At 33.4% G+C, this 27,800-nt stretch overlaps 2 protein-coding genes and 1 pseudogene across 2 annotated transcripts; all 3 read left to right on the forward strand.

Moving 5' to 3' along the window:
• Positions 1–4,289: 4,289 nt before the first annotated feature.
• On the forward strand, positions 4,290–5,346 carry LOC140804194 (uncharacterized; annotated as a pseudogene).
• Positions 5,347–6,825: 1,479 nt separating this feature from the next.
• LOC140805722 (NAC domain-containing protein 100-like) lies at positions 6,826–8,475 on the forward strand. The gene is made up of 3 exons (XM_073162000.1): positions 6,826–7,258; positions 7,354–7,631; positions 7,718–8,475. Exons 1-3 carry the CDS (start codon positions 7,072–7,074, stop codon positions 8,255–8,257), a joined length of 1,005 nt encoding a protein of 334 aa, XP_073018101.1. The 5' UTR covers positions 6,826–7,071; the 3' UTR covers positions 8,258–8,475.
• A 2,171-nt stretch (positions 8,476–10,646) lies between these two features.
• LOC140805595 (uncharacterized) lies at positions 10,647–12,511 on the forward strand. The gene is made up of 2 exons (XM_073161857.1): positions 10,647–10,659; positions 11,973–12,511. Exons 1-2 carry the CDS (start codon positions 10,647–10,649, stop codon positions 12,509–12,511), a joined length of 552 nt encoding a protein of 183 aa, XP_073017958.1.
• The last annotated feature ends 15,289 nt before the right edge of the window (positions 12,512–27,800 follow it).

Consider the following 27,800-nt stretch of genomic DNA (forward strand, 5'->3'; position numbering starts at 1 on the left):
TATGGAAATCTTCGACTCAAAATGGACATTTCAGGTGTCTATGTCAAAAAAAAAAAAAAGTGAACTCAACGTCATTGTTTTTTTTTTCAATAGCTGTCTAATCAATAAACAAAATCGATATTTTACAATAAAAAATAATATTTTGACATAAAAATTAATATTTTACACGTGTGACTCAAATAAAATATATTTCTCGTAAAATTGACTCGTGGGTTCAGTCTCAGGGGAGTTTTTGTGTAACAAAATTACATCTTGTTGTTACTATTTTTCAAAGCTTTGTTTCTCACAAATGCCATTTAATGTAAGATTAGAAAAAAAGCTTAAGATTAATTTAATGGATTAAAGATGTGCTGATGAACCATTTAATTCCATTGGAAGGGTCCACGTCTATGTAGACGCATCATAGAGAATAATACGGGAACCTAGGTACCAAATTAATGCAAAATAACAGCAAATTAATTTTGTGCCTATTTCTCGGAGATTTTAAGTTATATATATAAAGATCGAGATAACCGAAAATTTCGATATATATCGAATAAAACCACACAATATTTGTATATACGAGTGACATGATAAATTGAAGCAAGATAAGGAACATATTCAAACAGCTTATATATATATTTTAAATAAATACAGCATTAAAATTAAAATATGCTTTCTAGTCCTTCCTAGATAAGGTTTAAATGGTCTTTTGACTTGGGGCAAGATGGAATACAGGATAATTTTGGATAGCTGATGTTTACTGTGTAAATTTCGTCTTAGACGACGTGATTTGAATTATTTTAAAAAAAATAAAAACTAGCGAGTTACGCAGTCTTGAAATGTTGAACACTGATAATGAAATCGAGTTTGGTTTTCAAATCCAGCAGAAGGCACTCAAAATAATCATCGGTAGAAACCGATTAAACATTTTTGTAAAGCATTTAAGATATATGCAAGTTGATAGAAGCATTTTAGCAAACACTTGGTACGCAATATTTTGGTATTTGAAGAATACATAAAATACTTCAACAATGCATCTTTAAAAGCAATGGAAATGATAAGTAAATGCAATAAACAAATAGACACAAATTTGTTTATAAAATGTACGGAGATTAACAACTCCTACGCCACGCGTTCTTCATCTTGGGAATGATTCACTACAAAACTTTGATTTATACAACTACCTTATACAAACACATTTCAACTTAGGACTTATCTCTTGCCCAATTGAAACTCCTATTACACTCTAGATTGTAAGCCGCAACTTCACAATTCGCATAATGTTTAAGGTCTCTTATGCCAAGACTACAAACACAATCTTTAATGTCTTTGTGTGAAGACTCACTCAACTAAACTTTGAAGTTCAACTCTCTTGTATATGTGTGAGTGATTGTGTGTGAGGAATTTATCCTTTAAAGTGTACATCTCAAATGTATCTCACACAAGAGCTTGTGCTCCCAAAAAGCAGATTTCTTCATGCTAGTTGTCCATGCTTTGAATCCCCTTCAAAAGCTCTTGTTTGATCTTCAAGATGATGTATTTATAGGCTCCGAAAATGATATATATGTTAGATACAAGAATATGACCGTTTGAAAAGTTTCTGTACTATTTTTGAAATTAAAACGATCAAATTAATCTTGCTGGACATTTTCCCGAGCTTAAACTGGTCGTTTAGCGGTTGAAACTGGTCAGCGGTTGAACTTTTCAGCAGTTGAAAACTGATCAGCGGTTGAAACTGAACTGGTCAGCAACTCAATCTGGTATGCGATTTCAGTTTGTGCAGAACCAGTAGCTTCATCGTCATTTATCAACATCTTAAATTTCTGAAGATGATTTGTAGATCATCGTCTCATATTTCCAACGTATACTGAATCGTTTCATTTCAATAACCGAGCTGAGAGATATGACCAAAATACTGCAACTGCTCATACCCAACTGATTGATGTTTTCGTGCAATCAGTTTGGTCATTCAGCAACCGGTTTGACCTAGATACTATTCGATTTTGCCCAACTGACGTGATATACAACTTGTTTCAAATTGATTGTTTGATTGATCAAGTTGACGGATTGTCATTTGAATCATCTAGTTGAGATATATCATCAACTAGACCGAAGCTCGTCAGAAATTCAGTTTGACTAAACTCAGTTTCAGTTTCTTTCTTGTGTTAATAACTTCACACTTGAGTAAATATATTTGAAAAATAATAACAAGTTTTGTTAACATCAAAATCAGGATTGAGAACATGAAATGTTCCAACAATATGCGTGTGTTTGATTTTTGGTGTGAACAGAGGTTATTTTGGTCATTATCATCCATACATTGAATTATGTCAACGGTAATCCTGATTAAATGTTAAAATTCAAATAATTCTTTAAAGACATTCAATATTCTTGAGACCTATATTAGTGACTGCTATAATATACTGCCTCATCTCATAATCCAGTCGGGCCGAGGGTGAAGGGCGCCTAAGGTGAGCGATTTCACCTTTTTGGAGCTAAAATGCTAGTGAGATGGATTACTTTAATTAAGGAAAATTTTGAAGTTATACATAATTAATTTCTTGATAATTTATCTTTTCTTATCTCATTTCATATTTATTTATTCATATTATTTATCAATTTACTATCTATTTATTTTAAATCAATCAAATCATTAATATGAATTACAATATTATCTTTAATAAATAATATTATTAATATTTTATTAATTATTAAAAGAACAAAATAATAATTTATCATTTTATCTCAAATTTAATCCATTAAATCAAACAAACTATTATTTATCAATCAAATCAAATACTATATTAACTATAATTATTTATTATTGTATTAGATTATTTATCTCTATATTATTATTATATCTTTAATTTCAAGTGCTATCTTAAAGTATTGTCTAACTACACACATTTAGGGGGGTGTATTCAACTTTGGAAATTTAATTGCTTTTATTGACTTTTGTAGAGTTTAAAAGTCTAGAGTTATTGAACATAGACTTTTATAAACTCTATAAAAGTTTTGTGGTATCCAAATTAGATTTTTCTAGAGTAATGAAAAGTAGAGTATTATTCAAACTTGACTTTTTAAAAATCTATAAAAATATATAGGTATCCAATATTTCCATAGATTAATAATGATTCTAATATAATTCTCTATGTTCAAACCTTAAAACTCTATGTACAACTATAAAAACTCAAAAATTGTCTTCTACTCACCCTAGAGATTTTGGTAGACTTTTAATAGAATAAAAAACAGCGTTTTCTTATTCTCACTCATATATCTCTCTTTCTTTCTTATTCTCACTCATATATCTCTCTTTCTTTCTTATTCTCACTCATATATCTCTCTTTCTCACTCAAAAGACGATGTTTTCTCCTCTCTAAAGACAAATCGAGGGTTTCTCCAAATTTCAAATGTATGAATCTTTTCTTGAATCGTTATTGATTTGATAAAAAATATATTATGATTTCTATATGTTCAAATCATGGTGAGTTGATGAATTTTCCACGAATCTAAGAGAAAAAAAGACGGCGCCATTTGAAAGAACACTTGAAAATGTATCACCTCATCTGTATACTAAAACAACAAAGATTTGAAAAGTTATGAGAAGCTTTTTGGTCGTTGGTATACTAATTTCTTGGAGGGAAATAACGTCGGGGCCACTGGACATTACTCGATCAGGGGAAAATATCTGGTTTTCTATCTTCTCAATAATTCTTAACGATTTTTATTACGGATGGGAAAATAAAATGGGATCCATATGTTATAGTTCGTCTTATGTTAGGATATTTTATATCTCAAATAATTATGTGAAATTTTGATAGTAACAATTGTTATGTCCTATCAGTTTTTGAATGATAGTAACAATTTTTATGTCCTATCAGTTTTTATTCTAATTCCTTGTCTGATATCAGGTGGTTCATTAAAATGTCATATATCAACGTACATGATGTAGAAGATCAAATGGAAGAAGAGGAATTTGAAGAAAAATTACACGAAACTTTTAGGTATTGATTGAGGGAAATTCTTGGGATCCTCTATGTGCTAACTAAGCATATAACTAGCATGAATGACAAACGTGTCCATCATCCCTTTAATAGACTACTAATAACTTCAAGTGGATACGATTATATCCATAAAATATTAAAAGAGAATTCAACAAACTTTCAAGAAATTTATAGAATGTACCCTGACGTATTTTTAAAATTGTGTAACATGCTTAGAGAAAAAACACCATTGCAAGATACTAGATATATTTGTATTGAAGAAATGCTTGCCATGTTTTTACTTGTTGTTGGTCAAAATACTCTATATTGCTTGATTCGTAAAATATTTGGTCGATCACAATACAATACTAGCCAAAACTTCAACAAAGTGTTGAGAGCATTGAATAGAATTGCAGCAGATATGATGGTCAAACCTGGATCTGGAGTTCTAGAAAAAATAAGAGAGAGTACAAGATTTTATCCTTATTTTAAAGTAAGTGATTAAATTCTTTTTAGTTATTATTATAAGTACCACAATTTTTATTATGTTTTTCTTATTGTAGGATTGCATTGGGGCTATTGATGGCACTCATATTCCAGCAACAGTGTTTGGGCATGATACTAACAGTTATCGTAATCGTCACAGGACAATTTCTCAAAATATTTTAGCCAGCTTGTAACTTTGATTTAGAATTTATTTATGTGCTCAGTGGGTGGGAGGGATCTGCCCATGATTTAAACATATTGGCAGATGCTTTATCAAGAAATAACGGGCTTAAAGTTCCACAAGGTATGTTTTTTGTTCTATTTGCTATACATCTAAAAATTTTGTAATTGTTCAAGATTATATATGTTATTCATTGGTTACTTGATTCTACAAATAATGTTCGATAGTTAAATTCTTTTTAGTGGATTGTGTATATGCAAATCGATGTCAATTCTTGGCTCCTTTTAGAGGTGTTCGTTATCATCTCCAAGAATTCATTGGCCAAGGTCGTCATCCTGAAGATGCAAAAGAGTTGTTCAATTTCGTCATGCCTCTTTGAGAAACGTCATTGAAATGATATTCAGTATATTTAAATCGCGGTTCAAAATATTCAAAACTGCTCCTCCATTTCCATATACAACACAGGCGGAGCTTGTATTGGCTTGTGCTGAATTGCACAATTTTCTTCGAAAGGAGTGTCGGTCTGATGAATTTCCAGTTGAACCAGAGAATGAAGTTCCACAACCTTCATCAGAACAAATTTACGAGGATAACAACTTTGATCAAATATTTGGCACTGAAGAACAACAACGAGCAAATGCAAATGCATGGAGAGATACTATAGCAAACAGAATGTGGAGTGACATTGATCATATTCACAATAACGAACCTTAGATTTTTTCATAAAAAACTACTTAAAATTTATCAAATTTCATAATGTTTTGATTAGATATTTATCTATATTGATTAAATTTATTTATATATGCTTATAAATTAAAATTTTATTGATTAATTATTTATGCATGTTGAATAGACATGTGAATTGAAATTTTAATTTTGTTAAATTGAATTTTGATTTTTTCATATATTAAACATATTTACTTTTTAAATAAGTAAATTTATTTCAAAGTGAAGATGTTATTTATGTTAAATAATTACTAGTTCGAAGAAATAATATATATTGAAATTTTGATTTTGTTAATTGAATTGTAATTTTTTTTTTTTGCAAAAAGGCTACAAAAGTCTACAAATATATATCAAAATCTTGCAAAAAGTCTACAAAATTCCATGGAATTATATTTACAAATCTGTGAGATTCTATACAAGTCAATAAAAATCTACCAAATCCATGGAAATCTATCATTTTAAAAAAGTCATTGAAAGTCATTAAATCTCTACATTGAATACACCCCTCTTAGACTTTCTGATACTTATATTTCAATTTTTCTTATGTTTGAATATTAAATAATTTCAACTTTTTTTTAAAAAAAAAGCACTTAAATGTTTAAACCACTTATTAAATTAAGATATTTCGTTTGAGTTAACAACACTAAATTAGAATTATTATCAATTGAATTCTCATAAAGTCAGCAGTGGAAACTGCGTGGAAATAGAATGACGGAAATGGTTTGAACACGAAATTCTTAAAATTAAATTCAGTTGAGCTATGAAATGGAGATTAAACTAGGCTAACTGAAATGTAAATAGCTGTTCAGAGACTTCAATTCTCCTACTTCACCTATTTTTCTTTACGGGAGGATTTTATTAGAAGAATCTGGTAATTACAATAGTTTGAAATCACCTATTTCAGCATGACTTATCACTGCCTAACTGAATCTCTTATCAACTTAGAGTCCATATTCATATCAAGTTCGCACATAGAATATAGTTGCACATTCACTTGCTAACTTTGCTATTTCTTCCACCTTCCCATTTGTTTGGCAAGAGAATTTTTCACTTTGGTTGCTAAATCTTATAACATACTATTGTCGATATACCTCATTCTTAATAATATTACAAGTTCTTACAATCAAAAAATAAATATATATATATATATATATATATATATATATATATATATTTATATATATATATATATATATATATATATATATATATATATATATATATATATATATATATATATAATCAATGGCCGTAAGATTACCAATGACCCAAAGTATTTTCACACCATGAAAATCTAAAAGAGAATTGAATGTGAACTTACATTTATTGAGTAATAATAATAATGTTCATTTTTCAAATGGGCTGCACTTAGTCAAATTTAAAGTAACGATGAACTTAAACTAGGTGGGTTAAAACAACCTCCCAATTGCTTAAAATCCACGTATCTCTGTAATATTTATCAGACCTTCTCTTCCACGTGCACTTATTTTATCTTTTTCTTGAAAAATATAACTCTTGCCTTAGACTTTAGTATCAATGGCTTCTCTCTCAAATTCTCTATATTTTCCCCTTCTCTCGATCACCTTCCCATAACGTTTTTTTTTTTTTTTTTTTTGCATTTCTTGATCTGGGAATCCATTGTTTCAGAGGAAAAGTTGATTCTTGCCCTTTACGAAGTGAGAAACTTGTATAAAAATCATTTCTTTTGTGTCCATGGAAAACGACTATCGAGTTGTCAAGAGGGATTATCAGATGGAATTGCCTCCGGGATTCCGATTTCACCCGACGGATGAAGAGCTGATCACTCATTATTTGTCCCGGAAAGTTCTCGACAGCAGTTTTTCATGTATAGCTATTGGTGATGTTAACATGAACAAAATTGAGCCATGGGAATTGCCATGTAAGAAAGCTTGAGAACTTTGTGCTGATATGTTTCATTTCATACTTTAAGTTATAATACTGATCATGTTACGTTTCTTATGTTTTCTCATTAAGGGAGAGCAAAATTGGGTGAGAAGGAATGGTACTTTTTCTGTGTAAGGGACAAGAAGTACCCGACTGGATTAAGAACGAACCGAGCTACGGTTTCCGGTTACTGGAAAGCTACCGGGAAAGATAAGGAGATTTTCCGGGGGAAGACGCTCGTGGGGATGAAAAAGACCTTGGTTTTCTACAAGGGGAGAGCCCCTAAAGGGGAAAAATCAAATTGGGTTACTCATGAGTATAGATTGGAGGGAAAATTATCCTTTGACGACCCTCCAAAATCTGTGAAGGTAGAAAAATCATTCTTCCCCTGTTTTCCTCTGTTTTTGCATTACTTTGGATCATTAAAGGTTTGTGTTTTTTTGTTGTTTTACAGAATGACTGGGTGATTAGCCGGGTGTTTCACAAGACTTCTGGTGGGAAAAAGGTCCACATATCAGGGCTAATGAGAATGAACCCGAAAGGGAACGATTTGGCTCCTTCGACTCTGCCACCATTGATGGATCCTTCACCTTTCCAAGGCAACAGAAAGCTCCTCGAATCGGGACCAAACCACGTGCACTGCTTCTCCAATCCAATGGCCTCCCAGAAAGGCCAAGAAAATCTGGCAATTCCTTTCAACCATCCCATGGATACTTTCTCATTGGGACAACTCCATGCCATTCAAGGGGGAATGGGATTCCAAATCCCGGGCTCGACCCCGTTTCAGGATCCATCTATTTTAAGGAGTTTGATTGGAAATTATAGGCAGAATGTTGGTAAAGAAATGGTGAGTTTGCCCCAAGAAACTGGATTAAACCGTGAAAATTCCTCCGTCCCGTCGAATCTCGAATTGGTGAAGAAATCATTTGGAGATCAAGAAGCTCCATCTGCTTCAGTTGGAGAACAGGATATTGATTGCATTTGGAGCTACTGAAGAAAATCTGATGAAGAAATGGAGAAATAATAGGGAGTTAGGAAGAAGGGATTATATTATATTATATTATATTAGAGTTACCACTTAAATTATATGGAATGATTTGTCTGTGCATAGAATTGAATGACCTAAGATCAAAATACAGAATATTGTTATCTGATTTATGTCATGACATTGTAATCTTTGCTGTGGTTTTATTACAATGGTTTGTTATGTTTTGTTTGTATCTTGTTTGTTGAAATTATCGGGTCATATATTGTTAGTTATTACAAATGCTAAAAAGGGAAAAAAAACAAGAAACTCTTGGTATGTTAAGAAATTATTGTTAAATAAAGACTCTTGTATCATAATAGATTTTTGGTTAATAAACATATCTATCTGTAAAGATTTGTATTCTGCAATTTTTGTTCGGTTTTAAAAAAATCAAGTTTGTCCGTCTCATGTGTCAATTATGTAAAATTGATTTCTCACCTAACTCACGAAAATTATTATTTATCATGTCCAAAATATTATTTTTAGTATCAATTTTGCTAGTTACGTTATGGAGAAATATTTTGTAATATAATTTTGTTTGTGTGGAAAGTATTACTTCTGATTTCAAAATAATTACTTTTCGCTATATATATATGTAGATCGGTTTGATCATTTTAATGCATAATCTACTCATGGAGTTTTTTATTGTTGACAGAAACAATTCGAGTATTTCTCGAAAGTCACTCCTCTTGATCACCCTTTTCTTTTCTCTTCTTTTATTTTTGATTAAATTTAATACATTGTATATATATTGTAATTATGTATTATAGAGAACAAAATAAAATATATATATATATATATATAATAAAGCTATTACTTAATAATACACGCTATAAAAATAAGTTGTACTGAATCAATTAGAAGAGTTTGAAATATGTATTTATTTTAAAATTATTTATTGTACGACCATGTGTGTGCGTATATATACATGAGTGGGTCTCATGTGAGACCGTCTCACGGATTATAATCCGTGAGACGGGTCAATCCGACCCATATTGACAATAAAAAGTAATACTCTTAGCATAAAAAGTAATACTTTTTCATGGGTGATCCAAATAAGAGACTCGTCTCACAAATACGACCCGTGAGACCGTCTCACACAAGTTTTTGCCTATATACATATACATAGTTGTGTCCCGTCGTACATAAAAATTATTAAAAGAGTTGAAAAAATAACAAATAAAATATTCTTGGATGACATTGAGGATCAGGTTGGCGGCTAGCTGATATATCAATTTGTTTATATTAGACCTTTAATTATTTTTTTAATAAAAAGGATTAAATTTTTATCTAATGGTAAAGGTCTCCATTGTTACATCATTAAAATACGAGCTTTATATCTAAAATTAATTAATTTTTTGAGCAAGATTTTCTTGCTATTTTTTAATCTCAAATATTTAAAATTATTGCGATGTTTTATATATTTTTATTTGTTTATATAATATTAATAAAGAAGAAATCAAGTAATAAACAATTTTGATCTTTTAGATCTATGCCAAATATTTTCTCTCATAGTATGCATATTTTTATTAAAAAATAATCATTTTTTTTACCTGAAAATGAATACATTTAACACAATCATTTATATTAAAATTTGAAATAAATTATTGAATTGTGTATCAATTTTCACTGATATATATAATATATTTAAAAATAGTATGATATTAATCATTCGGTATTTATCTATTATCTATATCTGTAATAGAGACAAAAATGGTGTCTAGCTCTGTTTTTACTCTTCCAATTTTGCTCTTATGATATACTAATATTACACTTTTTTTTTTATTTTTAATTTCAACAAACTATTTTTTTATTTTTTTTAATTACAACAATTCAAATTGCATTTTAGTCCTTTGATAATTTGTCAAATTTCATTTTAATATCTCGATAATTATAAAAAAAACTGTACACACACACCACGTGTGCAAAGTAGCTAGTTTAAATAAATGAGAAATTGGAGATAGAGTTGGTTTTTGTGTACGTCAAGACAATTGAAACGAGAAAAAAAGTCAGCATTCTTCTTTTCTCACATTCTATACGCCTCGGTGTTCTGTAAATGCCCATCCGATTTTTATTGTTTTCGTTGTTATTGTGTCACAAATTTCATCAGACCAAGAATAATGATCCATCTGATGAGCTAAAGCCATATTCAACACGAATCGCGATAATATTTTTATTTCGAAACAATTATATTTTTGATCATGTAACTTGTATGTTTTTTATTTTTTACAATTCAAAATATTTGTTCACTGATTTATATTTTTTAGTTCTTTTTAACTAATGCGCTGATGTAAAGTCGAAAAATATTGCCATGATATCGGAGAAATGATGATGCATGAAATTTTGCAGACGTGAGATGAACATTGTTGGTATGTTCGATGTCACGTCAGGACTCTAATAAAAAGATTAAAATTAAAATAAAATCAAATAATAGAGTAAGATTATGAATTGATTGAAAGTATGACAAAAAATGGAGAATATCGTGCAAGTTTTAGGATAAAAAAATCAATTTTACCTTTCATTATTATCAAGAAAAAAATTTAATATTATACTATTATTTTAAATTTTTTTAGCAATATATATTTTTAATTTTAATATATTTTATAACAATATAAATATTTATCGACACGGTTTACAATTTTTCAAGTTCTAGCCAATATATTCATTGAATTAGTATAGAGTTGAAATGGTCACAATCAAAAACAAATAAGAAATTATATTTGAAAATACATTTTATTGATATTTAATAATTATAATAAATTATTATTGTATCTATATCACACCCAAATACCATGATTTAAATAAAGTTTAATATCCCCATCAGCGCATAATATAATGTATATTATCGCTTCGCACGATTCTCTAAAATCATTTATTTGACACCAAATCGTTAGTGATACTATTTCACGGATCAATTTTGTAAGAAATATCTCCAACCCGATCCAATTTATGAAAAATATTATATTTTATGTTAAAAGTATTAGTTTTCATTTTAAATGTGGATCGAGTTAACCCATCTTACGAAAATAGATAAGTGAGACCGTCTTACAAAAAATTTACTGCTTGTCTGAGATTACTTTCTTATGGGTGGAAGTCAACTTTTAACATCTTAGAAGTATTGTAGAGAAATATCATCTCATAACAACTCATTTTAAAATATAATCGTCTAGCAATGAACTGACTCCCAAGCTACCCGACCTAAATTTTGAGTAGTAATCCAGGTCATCTAACCGGTTTGTTGCCTAGATCCTGAACTCGAGTCATTCTAGTTCTAAACACGCATAGGATAAGCTTGACTCGAATCAGCTCGACACACCTTTCAAGATTTTTTATGTAAACATTTGAGTCTGCAACCATTACGGGCACTGATAGACTACTATCTCGTAGAAATGCCAACGAATTCAAAAAAATATAGATATATGAAACCGAATGAAATCAAAGAGAGCCGTAAATTTGAGTTCGACCCATCGAATCGATCCAACCTGCCATACATGACTATAAAATCGAATAATAGTTAATTGTAATTAAGTACACTCCCTTATTAATCACAAATATACGAGATTTGCAATACACACGTGGGCGGTTTGGAGAGAAAAGCAAAAGTTCCTTCACAGCGATAAGGAAAAACCAATAGCAGAGAATGTCTCCTGGAGTTCAGTCATATTCCCTGAATTCCAAAAAGCTCGGGCCAAGGAGAAGATAGAGGAAGCTTCACTGAGGCAAAATTCGGAAAAGGTATGGAAACCACCAGCTTCATGTGCTTTAAAGCTTAATGTGGATGTGGCTGTGAACGAGGTTAGACATCAGTTTGGCATTGGTGGAGTAATTCGAGACAACCAAGGTCGTTTGCTGCTAGCGTTTGGTAAACAGATTAACCAGCCCATATCAGTAGTATATGGTGAACTTCTGGCGATCCGGGAAGGCATTATTCTTCTATACGACAGAGGCTTTTCGGATGTTCAAGTAGCTACAGATTCCCAATTGGCAGTGCAGGCAGTCACTACTAATCAGGAGGATCTTGGATATATTGGATTTTGTGTAGCGGATATTAGAGAGCGACTGAAGACCCCAGTTATCTCCGAGATCATTCATGTTCGTAGCTCGACGAATAAAGTTGCTCATAATCTGGCTCGTTTTTCTTTTTCTTCTCCTTCACCTTTTGTTTGGGTGAATGGTGAATTCTCTTCTTGGTTGGTTCGACTTGTAATGGATGATTTTTAATCAATATATTTATGAGTGTTTACCTTCAAAAAAAAAAAGTCCCATTTAATTTTTATTTCCTGGTATCTAAATTGAAAAAATAAAGTTGCTAAATTCCAAAAATAAAATAAAAATGGATATACCAATTATATCAACAGATAAGACAGACTCCTATGAAATTTGAAACAACGTTTTTAAGTAAAATGTAACCATGCACGTCAGAATAAGCACTAATCATATGCACGCGTCGCAACCCAATCCATTTATTATATTAAATTTAAATTAAATTCCAACTTTTGGATAAGCGACACATATTTTTGCGATAATATGAAATATACGTGTAATTAATTATTTTTTAATTTCGAATTAAATGAGAAATAATTCAAGATGGTAAAAAAAAAATTGAATTAAATGGCTTCTATCGTAATTTTCTTTTCAAAATAGAACATATGATACTATAATATATAGCAATATTTGACTTTATTTTAGTGTTCTATAAAGTTTTGGAGAGAGTATTTAGAAATGGTTTCAAGAGCTAAAAATATATGTTTATTTTATTTTTAGTGGATATATCGCTTTAATTAATGCATGTGTCAAATTAAATAAGCTTTTGTTTAGTTGTTCAATGTTTTTAGGACGTTTTATAATCGGATTTGTGATTGAACCGGTTTATCTTATAAAACGGTTCGAACTACAAAATTATTATATTATATAATATATATTAAAATTTTAAAATCTTAAATATGTATATAAATAATAATAATGTATCAAAGTGTAAAATCAAAACAACATACATATAATCAAATATAACTATATTTATATGTTGATGTGCAATAATTGTCCCTTCTTCTTATAACAATCGAAACGTGACACTTGAGTTGCTATATAATTTAAATGATTTGAGTTACACCATTGTCACTAGCTATAACATATGGTAAAATGATAAGCTTTCGATCCTAAAATTAATATCATAGCTAAGGTTAGATGTTTGATTCTCATTAAAAACACCACTTATCAGATCATGTTTTGATTGATATTCATGAGATAATATCGTGACAGAGAACGATATATTTATTAGGAAAAAATGAAAAAATCGAGTAAGTTGACATAATTTGGCCTCATTATAATAAGTTGAATTTTCATTTTAGTGAACTAACTTCAATTAGATTTTTTTTATGACGTGGAAATATGTCACTGCTACTCGTAGATGTGTTCTGGGTAAATCAATAGAATTAACACAATATCATACAGATAATGCAAGCTATGTAAACTACACTGAGTAAGTTAATTACAACAAACTCGTCCAAAAAATGTTTGCTTGGTAAAGAATTCTGATATCGATATCAAGTCTTAACGATAATGGATGACGCGATTAAGAAAATTTGGAATCTGAATCCAATTAAAACTACATTTCCTTTTAATTTGGTATAATAATTTGTCAGATTTATCAATATTCTTAAATATGTCCACGTGTATGGACAAAATAAATAAATAGTGAAGTTTAGGTAACATTGCTCTTTCATTCATTTATTCCTAAATACTTACAAAACAATGTACTGCTAATACAACAACTCACACATTTTGGGAATGTATGTGCATGAGGTTTACCTAAAAATGGATAAAAGGAGATTAGCTGGATGGCGGATTCGATAACACACAACTTTTTTTTTGGTTGTATTATACATATACTGTGGTGGAGTCGGGAATATGACTGTATCCGGATAGAATTTTAAACTCTATAATCTTTTAATATTTTAAAATGATCTACTCGAACTGATATCAATTTAATAAAAAATTTAAATATAAATTTTTTTTAAATGGTGGAGTCGGGAATAAAGCTCTATCCGATTGTTTCGAAGATGTCTTCATACAATGTTTCGAAGATATGATAATGAATTTTATTTCAATTTATTATTATTATGATAGCAACGCTGTAACAATCAACATGAAAGGTTTTCTTAAGCAAACTATTTTTTTATGTGATATTACTATATATTAGAACTTGTAGATATATAATATAATCTACAAGATATAGTTTGTCTAAAAAAAATAAAAATAAAAACATATAGTTATTCTTATTTAAGATCAAGTATCTAAATAATATTAGATGTAATATAATATTTAAAGCTATACTAAAATTCCGGTTTCACATCCGATTGAAATATTATTTCAAACCGTAAATTTTGGATGGATAGACACAACCTCGAGGAAGGGTAGGTCTCTTGTGAGACGGTCTCACAGATTTTTATTCATGACACGATTCAACCATATCCATATTTACAATAAAAAATAATATTTTTTGCATGTAAAGTAATATTTTTTGCAATGAGTGACATAAATAGAATATCTGTATCATAAAATTCACTCGTGAGACCGTCTCATATGATTTTTTTATATCTGAGAAAAACGTGATCACAAGAGTTAATAAACGTGTCGAATTTTATACAAAACACAACCAAAATCGAAGGAGTCTTTATACTAGAGTTAGAAATTTTCAAAGACAGTAAAACTTTTCTTTTCCACTAATAGAAGGGTAAAATAGAATAAAATGCAAGAGTTTCAATCCTAAATGACTTGTGATACCTTTTCGTCCAAATTCTTGATGCAAAATTATGTCGAGGATAATCACGTAATTCAAGAGATTTGCGAGGACAATTGTGTCATTTGAGCGCGTATGTGACCGGGTAGTGAGGCGAGAGTTTAGGTGCCTCTCCAACTATCGACACGTAAGCATGTGGGGGCCCACATGGAGGCCAGAAGAAAACACGGTTTATTTCATCCTACCTATGTGGGCATTGCCCCCATGATAGGATGAATGGTCAAGATTTGTCCATGCATATGTAGGACCCACAATTTTTTTTTGAAATTGTATGTTTGGCAAGATCTTAGCCATCCATCCTCTCATGGGGGCAATGCCCACATGGGTAGGATCTCATTAACCAGAAAACACCTGTACGGCGTCGGCCCGTAATCGTGGGAAGCAATTGTAACATATCCAAACATTAAATTTGATTGGATAGTTCCAGAATTAAATTTAGAGATATACGGAGCATATCACAGAATCTAGAAATTTGAAACTACTTGATGTAAACAAGTTTAAAGTATATATAGACTCGAGTTCGGTTCGAGCGTTTTTATCATAAATATTGAGTTCGACTCATTTTAAAATTATCAAGCTTGTGAATAACTCGAGCTCAACTAGTTAATAGCTTGTTTATTATATTCGAGCTCGTCAAACATTCTCACTCAAAAGGACAACTATAATATAAAAATTTAAGGGGTATATTTATCATTTTATAATCTTTTTGCCGCTTTTTTTATACTCAAATTTCAATATAAGACAATACAAGTTATCATTGTATATTCAAGGCCTAACAAACTAGTTGAGGTCGATCTCGCGAACAAGATCGAGAGCTTACAAGTCGAATATCCTTGATCTCGAGCTCGATTCGATAAAATTGTCGGACTCTAAATCTAGCTCGAGCTCGGTTAGATAAACTTAACGAACTATCTCGAACAAACGTTTTGTCGAGCCGAGCTCTGAATAACTTGAAAAGATTAGTTAGTTTACATCCCTACGGCAATATCCTAATATTGCATTTAGAAATGAATATTTCGACAGAAAAATGTGAACACCACCATGTACATTTGAAGATAAAAATTCATCTTTAGATTTACTGCAAAATCGAAATAAATAAGACAATTAGTTCTGAAATCATGGAAAATGATATCAAATCTATCTCGATCGTAAGCAATATATAACATGTCGGCTAAGGTCATCACTGGTTTTGCTAAATAGGGTTATGGTGATGAAGCTCTTAGTGTCTTTAAATGGATGGAAAACACGCAAGATAATGATGTTAGACCTGATAAAATCACATTCTTGGATGTTTTGTGTGCCTACAGCCACTCTGGATATATTGATGTGGGGCGTCATTACTTTAAACAATGACCGAGACTTGAAAAATTGAACCAAGCATTCGGCATTTTGGATGCATGGTTGATTTGTTGAGTCGAGCTAGATTCCTAGATGAAGCTTATGAGCTGGTGAAATCTATGCCTACGAGACCAAACAACACAGTTTGGGGTGCCCTTCTTGGTGGATGTAGGATTTAGAAAAATGTCGAGCTTGCTTCTGATATGTCCGATTGGTCGAGCTCGAGTTAAAAGCCATCCGGGTTTAAAAATAAGAGGATTCTTCACTCGAAGAAACCGAAGTACCTTGTGCTGTTGTCCAATGTGTTTGCGGCCGATGAGAGGTGGCAGGATGTTGTAACAGTGAGGCAAAAGATGGTCGATATTGAAACAAGGAAGCCCTCTGGTAGAAGTTGGATTCAGATAGAGGGAAGCATTATGAATTTCTGGTTGGTGGCAGGTCTAATGAGCATGCATGTTTGATCTATGAAGTTCTCGATGATATCACATAAGGTAGCCAGATTCCAAGGCTACCATACATTTTCTGCAGATGCTCTCCATTGTGGCCTTGTCACGAATGATTATGATTATTAGGTGAGACGAATAGTGCTTGAAACTAAGAAACTTGAAGTTGAATACATATTATTTATGAGCTTATGTCAGTTGATGCCTCAAGACTCAAACCACGTGTTTTTTACTGGAACCAAGCTTGGTGACTGGGAAGCAAGAAAAAATTGCAGTGATTCATATTTTACACAGCTATCAGGAGAACTCGTATCATCAGTTATGTATCACTGGATTTGGTGGCTATGAAGCAAATAATTTGCAAGGCACTGCACCTGATTCAAGCAGATATTTGCTTTGCTTTGATCAAGTAGTAAAAAAACATGGAGTATGGAACTAAATTGGTGGACTTCCCACTAATGTTTGATTAGTTGCAAGTTTACCTATGGAACTAATTAAACTATTTACAAAAACAACATTCCAACAAGCACCATGTGCCATGATTTTTGCTGAAGACTTGATATTTATTGTAAATTTACAATGAGATTGATTAGTTTCAACTTTTATCGTCATACTGGCAATTGTGGTTATGCGTATTGCAACATGTTTGGTTTTTTTATATTTTTCTTGTTTGTCATGTTTCTTCTTTATGAAGATGGAGGAACAGAGAGTCAATGACTCTGCATGTGCTCATATTTGTTCAATCAGTGGGGTTACTTTTAGAGAACCCGTGTATTATATATGTTTGATCTTGGTTTTTATGTCTTTCTTTGCTCTCTGGAATTCGAAATCCTTTTCAAATTTTTTTTTTCAAGATCAAAAGCCTTGCCACAGATTTGGTCTTGCGATTCTTTTTGTTCTGATAGAGTCCTTTAATTGTACCTCTTTACCTATCATTTACCGTACTCATATTTATCACTTTCATGACATGGATTCTCAACATGGATAAAGGCCTTCGTGCACATTTGGTGGATGATGGGATAAGGGTGCTGTTAAGCCATTGCTATGCACCAGACATTCAAATTTTGACTTGTCTCGTTTTTTTTTCCCGACTTCATAATTGTGACCTAGGATGTAATGCTCGGGATTTGTTTATCTGTTAATCGGCAATTATTGATTGATGAATTGATATGATTATGAAGGATCGTTCCGAGACACCAAATGAGATTACAGGTGAGATTGTATGTGCAAGGACAGAACACCTCGCGCATATGCGCAGCACCGATGCGCGCATATGCGCGAGATGGGCAGAGGACCTCGCACTTATGCGCGATGTGAGTGCGCGCATATGCGCGAGCCATACGGGAAGCCAAGTGCAATTCCAGAGAACCTCGCGCATATGCGCGGAAGAAGTGCGCGCATATGCGCGAGCTGCCGAGAAGCAAAGCGCGGAGACCAGTAGGTCTCGCGCATATGCACCGAGAGAGGTCGCGCATATGTGCGAGACGTGTTGCTTGAGTGAGCCACCTAGCCTTCTCATGCAATGCATGTATATATATATATATATATATATATATATATGTATATATATATATATATATATATATATATATATTTTATATTATATATAAACTTTCATTTCATTGGGAAAAAGAGAAAGGAAACGGAGGAAGTGCTGAAATATCCTTACGCCTTTTATGTTAGAAATTTGAAGTTTGCGAAAGATCCGTCCGTTAGATTTTCAATCCGACTTCGATACCGAGTTTCTATCGACAGAGCTTTGACATGACGTAAGTTTTATTACGTTTTTTGTATGTTTTGAAATTTTGATATTGAAGGAATCAGATATGATTCATATATGGTGTTTCTGATATATTAGACATCGTAGAATTGAAACCTGATTGAAGAACGGATACCGTATAAAATTGTTATGAATTTCAGAGTTGATTTGATTGAGATTTAATATCAGAATTGCATTGTTATTGATTATGAGTTGTGGGAATTGATATTGTACGGCTGGGTATATTGAGATTATGATTTTATGCTGTTAAAACAGATTTGATTGAGTTCCGATTATATCCAGTATTGATTTGAGCTGTATATTGATACGATACCTCGATTTTGTCATTGCCAGATTGGGTTTTGACAGGCTTTGAATTAGAGATTGTGACTTCAGCAGATCGGCTGAAAGAAATGTATAAATCAATGTTAACCGGGAGATCGACTTGAGTCAGATTAGACTCGAGTTTCCCAAAAATCACATATTTTATTTATTGCATTGATGTTTGCAATTCCTGATATTGATATGCTTAGTCTATTTATTTATAGTAAAGCATGAGTTAGAATTTTGGGCAGATTTGCTTAGTCTTTGGCAGAACTGCCAAGTCACTGGACTTTTGGGTATATATCGATGTGCTTAGGAGTAGATCGACTTCTATTGCAGATATTCGATATAGATAGCCAAAGTCTGGGAATAAGAACGTACCACCATTTAGCTGGGGAAAGTAGGTGGTAGAACGTTGCGTTCTTATTCAATCGGGATCCCTAGATTAGAGATGAGTCGAGTCTGAGATGACGAGTCCAGAGTTTATTTACACCTTTATATTGATACATGTATTTTGGATTTGATACATGCTATTGATATTTGTTTCATGATTTTATATTTTTTATATGATTGCATGTATACATTGTTTATACTGAGATTATATTCTCATCGGAGTTATCCGGCTGTTGTCTTGTTTGTATGTGTGCATGACAACAGGTGAGACATGATCAGGGTGACGAAGAGAATGAGAGATTCAAGATTAGCCTGGAGATCTGGATGTAGAGTAGATTGATTTTCAGTACTTGATGTAGTGACTGAACTTTAGTGTGCAATAACCATATGTTGTACATGACTTGTACTTTATGTTAATATTTATATTAGATCGATTCTATTATGTTTCTGCATCTGTATTTTTTTTGAAAAAATAAAATTAGACCCAGATTAATTAAATGATCGTAATAATGATTAAGAAAAAAAATTAGGTTTGGGTCCCCACATAGGAGAACATCAGCTGGTACGCATCCGCGCAACACGAACAAGCAGCTGCGCGCTCGGAATAAGAGTTTCGGGCACCGAGAAGAAGGCGCCAGACCCGCGCACCCGTGCACCTTATGCTGGTCAAACCCATCCGAACAGAAATGGGCGAACCGGAGCGATTTCAATGCCCATCCACGCGCTGCGACACAGATTTTAGAAAGGAAACCCTAACTTGCGAGATTTACATTAATATTGTCTTTCTTATTTATAGAAAAAAATTGTAAACATTATTAGAACTGAATAATATGGAACATTTGTGAATTGTTCTTCACGAAAATTGTCAAAGACGAATTTTAGAAGGTTCATTTGAGATAAATTGTTCTTGTTTGTGTTATTTGTTCCTAAACCACGCCGTTTAGGGGTAAATATCACATTGCTTGTTTCAAAGTTAAAGATCAAGAGTTACGAAAATTCTTGTTGTTCATTGAATTGAGGACGCAACTGTGTCTAGTTCGTGTTTACCTTTCATGCATAACTAGACTCACATAATTTGGTATCAGAGCTATGACTTGCTCTGATTGTATCATTTGATAATCAAGAGCGAGGTTTTGAAACAAGTAAGTTATTTTGTTTTATTTATCAGTTTTTCTTCGTCTATTGTTTGTGTTCTTTGTTTCCTTGTGTCGCAAGAATTCTCTTAGGAGTCTTGTATTCTAATATTCTTGTGTTTGTAAATCTCGCGATTTTCGAATTTCTTGTGTCGTTCTTACATTGTTTGTTGTCGCACAATTTTCTTTGTTGTGGTTGATCAATTTGTGAGAACAATTTTTTTTTTTCGATCAGAAAAGCAAAGGGAGGTCGAAAATATAAAAGAAGGGAATCGATTAAAAAGTAAGGAAAGAGATCGATCAGTACAAAAAGTGTATAAGATTGTGCCAAATTTTCTTGCTTGCATCTTAGCATCGAAAATTCTTGCTTTTAGTGTTGAGTCAAATTCGAATCTTCAAAGTCTTTCGTTTCCGTGTCGTCCAAGTGAGTCAATTTTCAAGTATCGTGAAGTTTTAACTTGTAAGTTTGATGCACACAAGTTACAAAACCTAAACGTACCGTTAATTGAGAGTTCTCAAATTTAATTGAAAAATACTTGAGTGCGGTAGTTCTTCTTTGGATTGACTTGTGATGTATTTGTGGTGAGAACAAAAAAAAAGAGTTTGAATGATTTTTGTTTGGAGTGACTATCTAGAATTGGGTGTGAAATATATTATTTCTACTAACTTTCTTGCAGGTACAACATGTCTAACGATAGACAAATTCAAACAATGGTTGGAGAGTTGTGTATAATGTGGGAGAAAGAGTTTAGACCTTTACGTAGTCATGAAAATTTTGATTCATGCCGATAGTCATATCCCCAACAGAGACAGTATTCCATGAAAATTTGAAGTTGAGTTTCATGCCGATAGTCATATCCCCAACAGAGACAGTATTACTCATTAAGATATTGAGTCACTTTTTTACGACCTACCTATCCAAGCAGATCAAGTGACGCAACGTCAGTAACTTGACGCACAAGAACTTTTCAGCAGATCACTCATCCCAATACTACTCTCACTAATGCACGCTTAACACAATATTCTCCCTCCATGAAGTATAGGAATATGCTTTTTGAGAGACTTGAACTCATGACATCCCTCTGAAACTAATTTTTAAGATCAAATGCTTATGACTAGACGAAAAACTATAGTTATTAGACAAGACGCAACTTGATTTTCTTAATATTGTGGCTGTGCAAAGTGCACCTACTTGCGTGCTAATGAGTCAGGCTGTTAGGCTTATGAGTTCGGGGAGGTACGTGTCTATTTGCTGATGTTCTCTCATATTTTTTTGAGATCAGTCTTACCATTTCCTTACAGTCGACCTTGTCTTCATTAGGGACAATATTACCCATTAAATTCTGGTGTCACTCTTTTACGGCCCACCTAGCCAATGAGATCAAGCAGCGTAACGTCAGCAGCTTGGCGCACGAAACAGTCCAAGAGGTCACTCATACCAATATTATTCTAACTCATACACATTTAACCTAACAAATATACATATAAATATAAACTAATGTCATTTTCTTCATTAAATTAAATACATTACTTATATAGAAGAACCAACGTTTGAGACTTGCGAATTGTCTAAGTCTTTAGCTTGCTTTTCTTTATATTTAATAGAATTTAATTAATTCATGAATATATAAATATTAATCTAAATCATATCTAAATCTATATAAATATACATATAAGTATAAATTAATGCCATTCTTTTCATAAATTAAATAATATCTATATAAAATAAACATATAAATATAAATTAATGTCATTTTCTTCATTAAATTAAATAATCTATATATGAGTTTGAATTGTGAATTTATATTGACGTCCTTCTCTCCAATAAATTAAATAATTAAACTATATCATAATTTTTCTTTTAAATCTTTTCCTTCATTAATTAATTAATGGATTTTAGTTAATTCAAGAATATATAAATATAAATATAATCTAATCTAAATAGACAAATGTTTTTCTCTTATAAATTAAATAATCAAATAATATCCTTTTGTATCGTTTAGTTTGTTTTTCTTCATTAATTCAAGAACATATAAATATAATCTAAATATAAATCTATATAAATATACATATAAATATAAATTTACATGGATGTTCTTGCATTTATTATTTATGTATATTGTATTCTATTGAGTGGAGTAAATGACTGGTGATTAATGTGGTGCATGGCTTTAGGAGTCCGTCAAACAATATTTAATTCAGGCCATTGAATAGGGCTTGTCGATGCAAAATAAATCCCACCACCCACATCAGTCGGATCAACCAAATGCGCCAAGGGTTTCAAGTTGAAGAAAATTCCCTAGAAAACTTTCCAAGAAGAATTTGTCACGGGAAAATCATATGTTGTGGGATGATTTGAATGAAGAACTTCCAATTAATTCTTGTCATAAATGTTAAGACCCGAAATTTTACTCTACCAAAGGACAAAGTGAAAGTTGATTTCAATTTTGGAATTGATGAGGAATTATTTCATGAGATTATTTACATGCATTCACGGTAAACTTTGTATAAAAAATGTGTACACCATACACCAAGCCAAGAATTAGAAATGGATACATGGTGCAAACAATCATAATTTTATTCATTTATCATCATTTTAATGGTGGTGTTGACCACATTCTTTTGGCAATTTCAGAACCAATTCAAGCGACATTTTCGAAAATTGAAGGGGACCACATTAAAGTCATATTATGGAGTTTAAAGAGTACTGGTTAATGGCGCCTGTAAATGACAGACCTTTCAGCTGAATATATTGGCCTATAAATAATGACAAAGGAATGAGTGAAATCACATCAAAATAACACAAAAAATCCTCTCCAAAAGTTACAATTTTTGAGTATCAAAAATTCTGTCTAATTTTAGAAAATTTTGCTCATTGTTTTCTACGTCCAAATCTGATCTCCACCGTCCAGTATACACCTTGCATTTCATAAGCGTACTATTTGATAGTCCCAAATGGATGAGTGGAATCACACCAAAATAAAACCAAAAGTCATCTTCAAAAGCTACAATTTTAGAGTACCAAAAATTCCGTCCAATTTCAGAAAAGTTTTCTCATTGTTTTTGTGAGAACCGAAAATATTGCACTATCTAATTAATATTTGTAAGGAAATATAGCATAAGATTTTTATTATTGTATTAAATGAGATATGTTATGGGAAAATAATTATTGGGAAATCTTTGGTATCAAGATAATAATATCTACACCAAGGCATGAGTATTTTCGAAATTTGGGAAGAGAATTTGTGAGATTGGAATACCATACAAGTTTAAAGGAATTAAGGCATAAATATTTCAAGAAATTTCGAAATTATCCTAGATTAAATGCCAAGATTTTTGTGATGGTTAGATGTTGGGTTAATTGGAAGGAAATCATTACTCTCAAGATAAATTTTAAAAATATTAAGAAAAACACCAAGCTTTCTCTCTCGTTTCTCTGTTAGGGTTTCGATGTGAGGTAATTCCTATCTTGGGATAGGTTTGTTTCTTGGGATATCTTCCAAGGAGTTTCGTAGTTATGGATTCTGAAGAAATCGCTCGAAGAGTTCTCTCACTCAAGATCTCTTCATACGATTCTGGGGAGTCAATCTCTATCCCTTCGGATTTGGCTGCTTACGGTAAACATCGTTTGGATTTGTGCTTGGTTTGTAAGGTGTTCTCATCTAGAGCCGTGAATCGAGAGACTTTCCGTGTTCATATGCCCCGTATTTTACAATCGAAGAAATCCGTGCAGATTGAGGTAATTGGGGAAAACACTTTCCTACTAGATTTTGCGTCTGGAATTGATCGTAGACATGCGCTTTTAGATGGACCTTGGCATTTCTTTAAGGATATGGCAATTTTTAAAGCTCCAGAGGGTCTTCAAAAAACATCAGACTTGGTATTCGATGAAATTCCTATGTGGGTACAGTGTCACAATGTGCCATTAGCGTTTATGCACTCCGCTATCATTAGAAATCTTGGCTCGAGAATTGGAAGGGTCTTGGAGGTGGATGAAGGAGAAGAGGGTAAATGTTCAGGCAGGTATGCTCGTATTCGTGTATCCTTAAATATAAATCATCCTTTGAAACAATGTCTTTGGATCAAATCGCTGAAGGGGTCTGATGATATTTGTATCATTATTGTTTATGAAAAGCTACCCAACTTTTGCTTTAAATGTGGTAAGCTTGGCCACGTTCAAAGAGACTGTGATGCTCAGGAGAAAGTTGGTCCTACTCTTAAATATGGTAATTGGCTTAAAGCATCATCTGTTTCTGGGGATAAGAAAATAAACACCTCAAATCCCAATACTACTTACAGTAGTGGCTCACCTACCGGGGATTCTCAAGAGGAAGGATCAGAAGATATTATCATTAGGCCTGGATCCGATGTGAAACATGTTGGTACCGATTCATCCTGGGACAAAAGTGTGACGGATGATAACTTAGTGTTAGACACTATTGTCTTGCAACATGAGAATCTTCTGCACGAATTGCATCCTGAGAGCAGGGTGATGGAGTTATGTACTGATAAGAAAATCTCTGTGACTCAAGAAGTGGATACTCTTACCAGGACAGAACCTCACAGGAAACAGTGGAAACGATTGGCTAGAGACAAATCAATATTCAGCACCGATAATACTGAGAGTTCTCCCCACAAGGACAAAGGAAAACGTGCCATGCATACACAAGTAGATTCAGTTGAGGGTTCAAAACGAGCACGAAAATCGATGATTTCTGGAACAACAAATTTACAAACTCCGGCGGTGACTGCGTTGCAGTCCCACCAAATCCAATGAGTTGCTTGGTGTGGAATGCACGGGGGCTTGGGAACCAACGGGCATTCCGGGAATTGCAGCGGCTTATCGCTGAAAAGAACCCGTCCCTCATATTTCTTTGTGAAACAAAATTAAGGGACTTTAATTGTAAGCGTTGGAAAGTGGCTCTGGGTTTCTCTGGATTATTTGTAGTTAATTGTGAGGGCAGAAGTGGTGGATTGATTATGTTGTGGAAGGAGCCTTTGAATGTCACAGTATTCTCCTATTATTCTGGGCATATTGACAGTATAGTGCAGCATGGGGACAAGAGATGGAGATTTACAGGCTTTTACGGCCACCCAGAGGCGAATAATAGACATATCTCTTGGACGCTCCTGCGTCGTCTGAGTTGCATGCATGACTTGAGCATGTTACCGTGGATTGTGGGAGGTGACTTTAATGAAATTTGTTTTGACTCAGAAAAGCTTGGGGGTAACCCACGTCCCCTGGGGCAAACTAGGGCATTCCGTGATGTGCTCGATGCTTCCAACCTCCAAGATCTTCATGCTGAGGGAGAATTCTTTACTTGGGTCAACCGTCGTGCTTCGCCCAATGTTATCTTTGAAAGGATTGACAGATATGTGGCTACTTTTGAGTGGAGAATTCTATACCCTGCTGCGAGGGTGCATAATCTGGATTTTTATCACTCAGATCACCGACCAATATTTATTGAGCTAGGAGGACCGCAACACTTGCAAGTTCGGACCTCTGCCTGTATGAGATTCGAACCACATTGGGCTACAGAAGCAGACTGTTCCGATGTTATTAAGAGGGGATGGAATAAGCAGAATACTTCCTTGTCACTCCCAAATAGGTTGGCCAAGTGTTTGGAGCTCCTCAGGACTTGGGCAGGGGACATGTTTCGAAAGTTACCATTACAGATCAGAAACAAACGCAGGCAGCTGAATGCTCTACGGACCCATGACCAATGGGCATTAGCTGGGAATCAAATTGGGCAGTTGGAACGAGAGGTGGAGATGCTAGCAACTAAGGAAGAGTTATACTGGAAGCAGCGCAGTCGGGTGAATTGGCTTGCACATGGTGACAGAAACTCCAAATATTTCCACGCATGTGCGTCAGCGCGTCGAGCTAAGAACCATATAAGAGGGCTTGTCTCTTCTCACGGGGATTGGTGCACTGACACTAGGAGTATGGCGGAGATCGTTCAAAATTATTTGTCCGACTTGTACTCCTCTAGTAACCCTTCGGAGGATGACAGACTACAGATATTGAATCAAGTTTGCCCTATGATTGATGATCGATTAAACTCTGTTCTTTGTGCCCCTTTTACGGGAGACGAAGTTAGGAAGGCTCTGTTTGATATGCATCCAGATAAAGCGCCAGGGCCGGATGGTATGTCGGTGTTCTTTTTTCAGAAGTTCTGGGAAGTGATTGGGGAGGAGGTCAAGATGGAGTGTTTAAATATTTTGAATGGAGGGGCCCCTCTTGAGGACTGGAATGCCACTACTGTCACTTTGATACCTAAGGTAGTGTCTCCAATGACTATGAAGGACTATCGGCCTATTAGTTTGTGCAACGTCTGCTATAAAATTGTTGCTCGCGCTCTCACGAATAGATTGCGCCCCATTCTCAAACATACTGTGAATGAGTTTCAGAGTGCTTTTATCCCAGGCAGACTGATCTCTGACAATATTATACTGAGTTTTGAAACTCTACACTGGATTAGAAGCAGAAAACAGGGACAAAAAGGGTATGCTGCATTAAAACTTGATATGAGTAAGGCTTATGACAGAGTTGAGTGGTCTTTTCTTGAAGACATTATGATCAAACTTGGATTCTCACGATGTTGGGTGGAGAAGGTTATGCGATGTGTCAGAACAGTTAGGTACTCCTTCTCGCTGAATGGTGATCTGGTTGGGAACGTCGTTCCGAGTAGAGGACTGAGACAGGGAGACCCTCTTTCTCCCTACTTATTTGTCTTATGCGCTCACGGATTATCATCTGCTCTCGTCTCACTTGAACACCAACGTCTGATTTCTGGGGTTCAGCTAGCTTCCTGCCCATCTATTACTCATCTGTTCTTTGCTGATGACAGTCTCTTGTTCTTCAGAGCTACAATGGCAAACTGTTTGGCGGTGCATAATTGTCTGTTATCATATGCGAAGGCTTCAGGACAGCTTATTAATTTCGAAAAATCCTCCCTCTCCTTCAGCCCGAATACAAATGAGCAACTGGCTGAGAATATTAAGTCTGTGTTAGCTATCCCAGTGGTTCACGCCCATTCAGTGTATTTGGGCCTCCCGGCCGTCTCTGTACGAAGTAAGAAACTGCAATTCAGATACCTGGTGGAGAGAGTAGCGAAGAGAATTCAAGGATGGGGAAACAAAACTTTTTCGGCAGGGGGTAAGGAAACATTGATCAAATCGGTGCTCCAGTCCATCCTCACTTTTGCTATGTCCTGTTTCCGTATTCCCAAATCGGTGTGTGAAGAAATAGAGCGTGAATGCTCTAATTTTTGGTGGGGAATAGACGCAGGGAAAAAGAGAATGCACTGGAAATCGTGGG

The sequence above is a fragment of the Primulina eburnea genome, chromosome 11, assembly GCF_022965805.1.
Source record: "Primulina eburnea isolate SZY01 chromosome 11, ASM2296580v1, whole genome shotgun sequence".
In the NCBI taxonomy this organism is placed as follows: domain Eukaryota; kingdom Viridiplantae; phylum Streptophyta; class Magnoliopsida; order Lamiales; family Gesneriaceae; genus Primulina; species Primulina eburnea.

Bases quoted from the DNA above. Each gene is read 5' to 3' on its own strand.
- LOC140805722 (XM_073162000.1), top strand. From the start codon at position 7,072: ATGGAAAACGACTATCGAGTTGTCAAGAGGGATTATCAGATGGAATTG. The intron at 7,259-7,353 runs GTAAGAAAGCTT...TTTCTCATTAAG, and splicing joins TGAGCCATGGGAATTGCCAT to GGAGAGCAAAATTGGGTGAG. The intron at 7,632-7,717 runs GTAGAAAAATCA...GTTGTTTTACAG, and splicing joins ACCCTCCAAAATCTGTGAAG to AATGACTGGGTGATTAGCCG.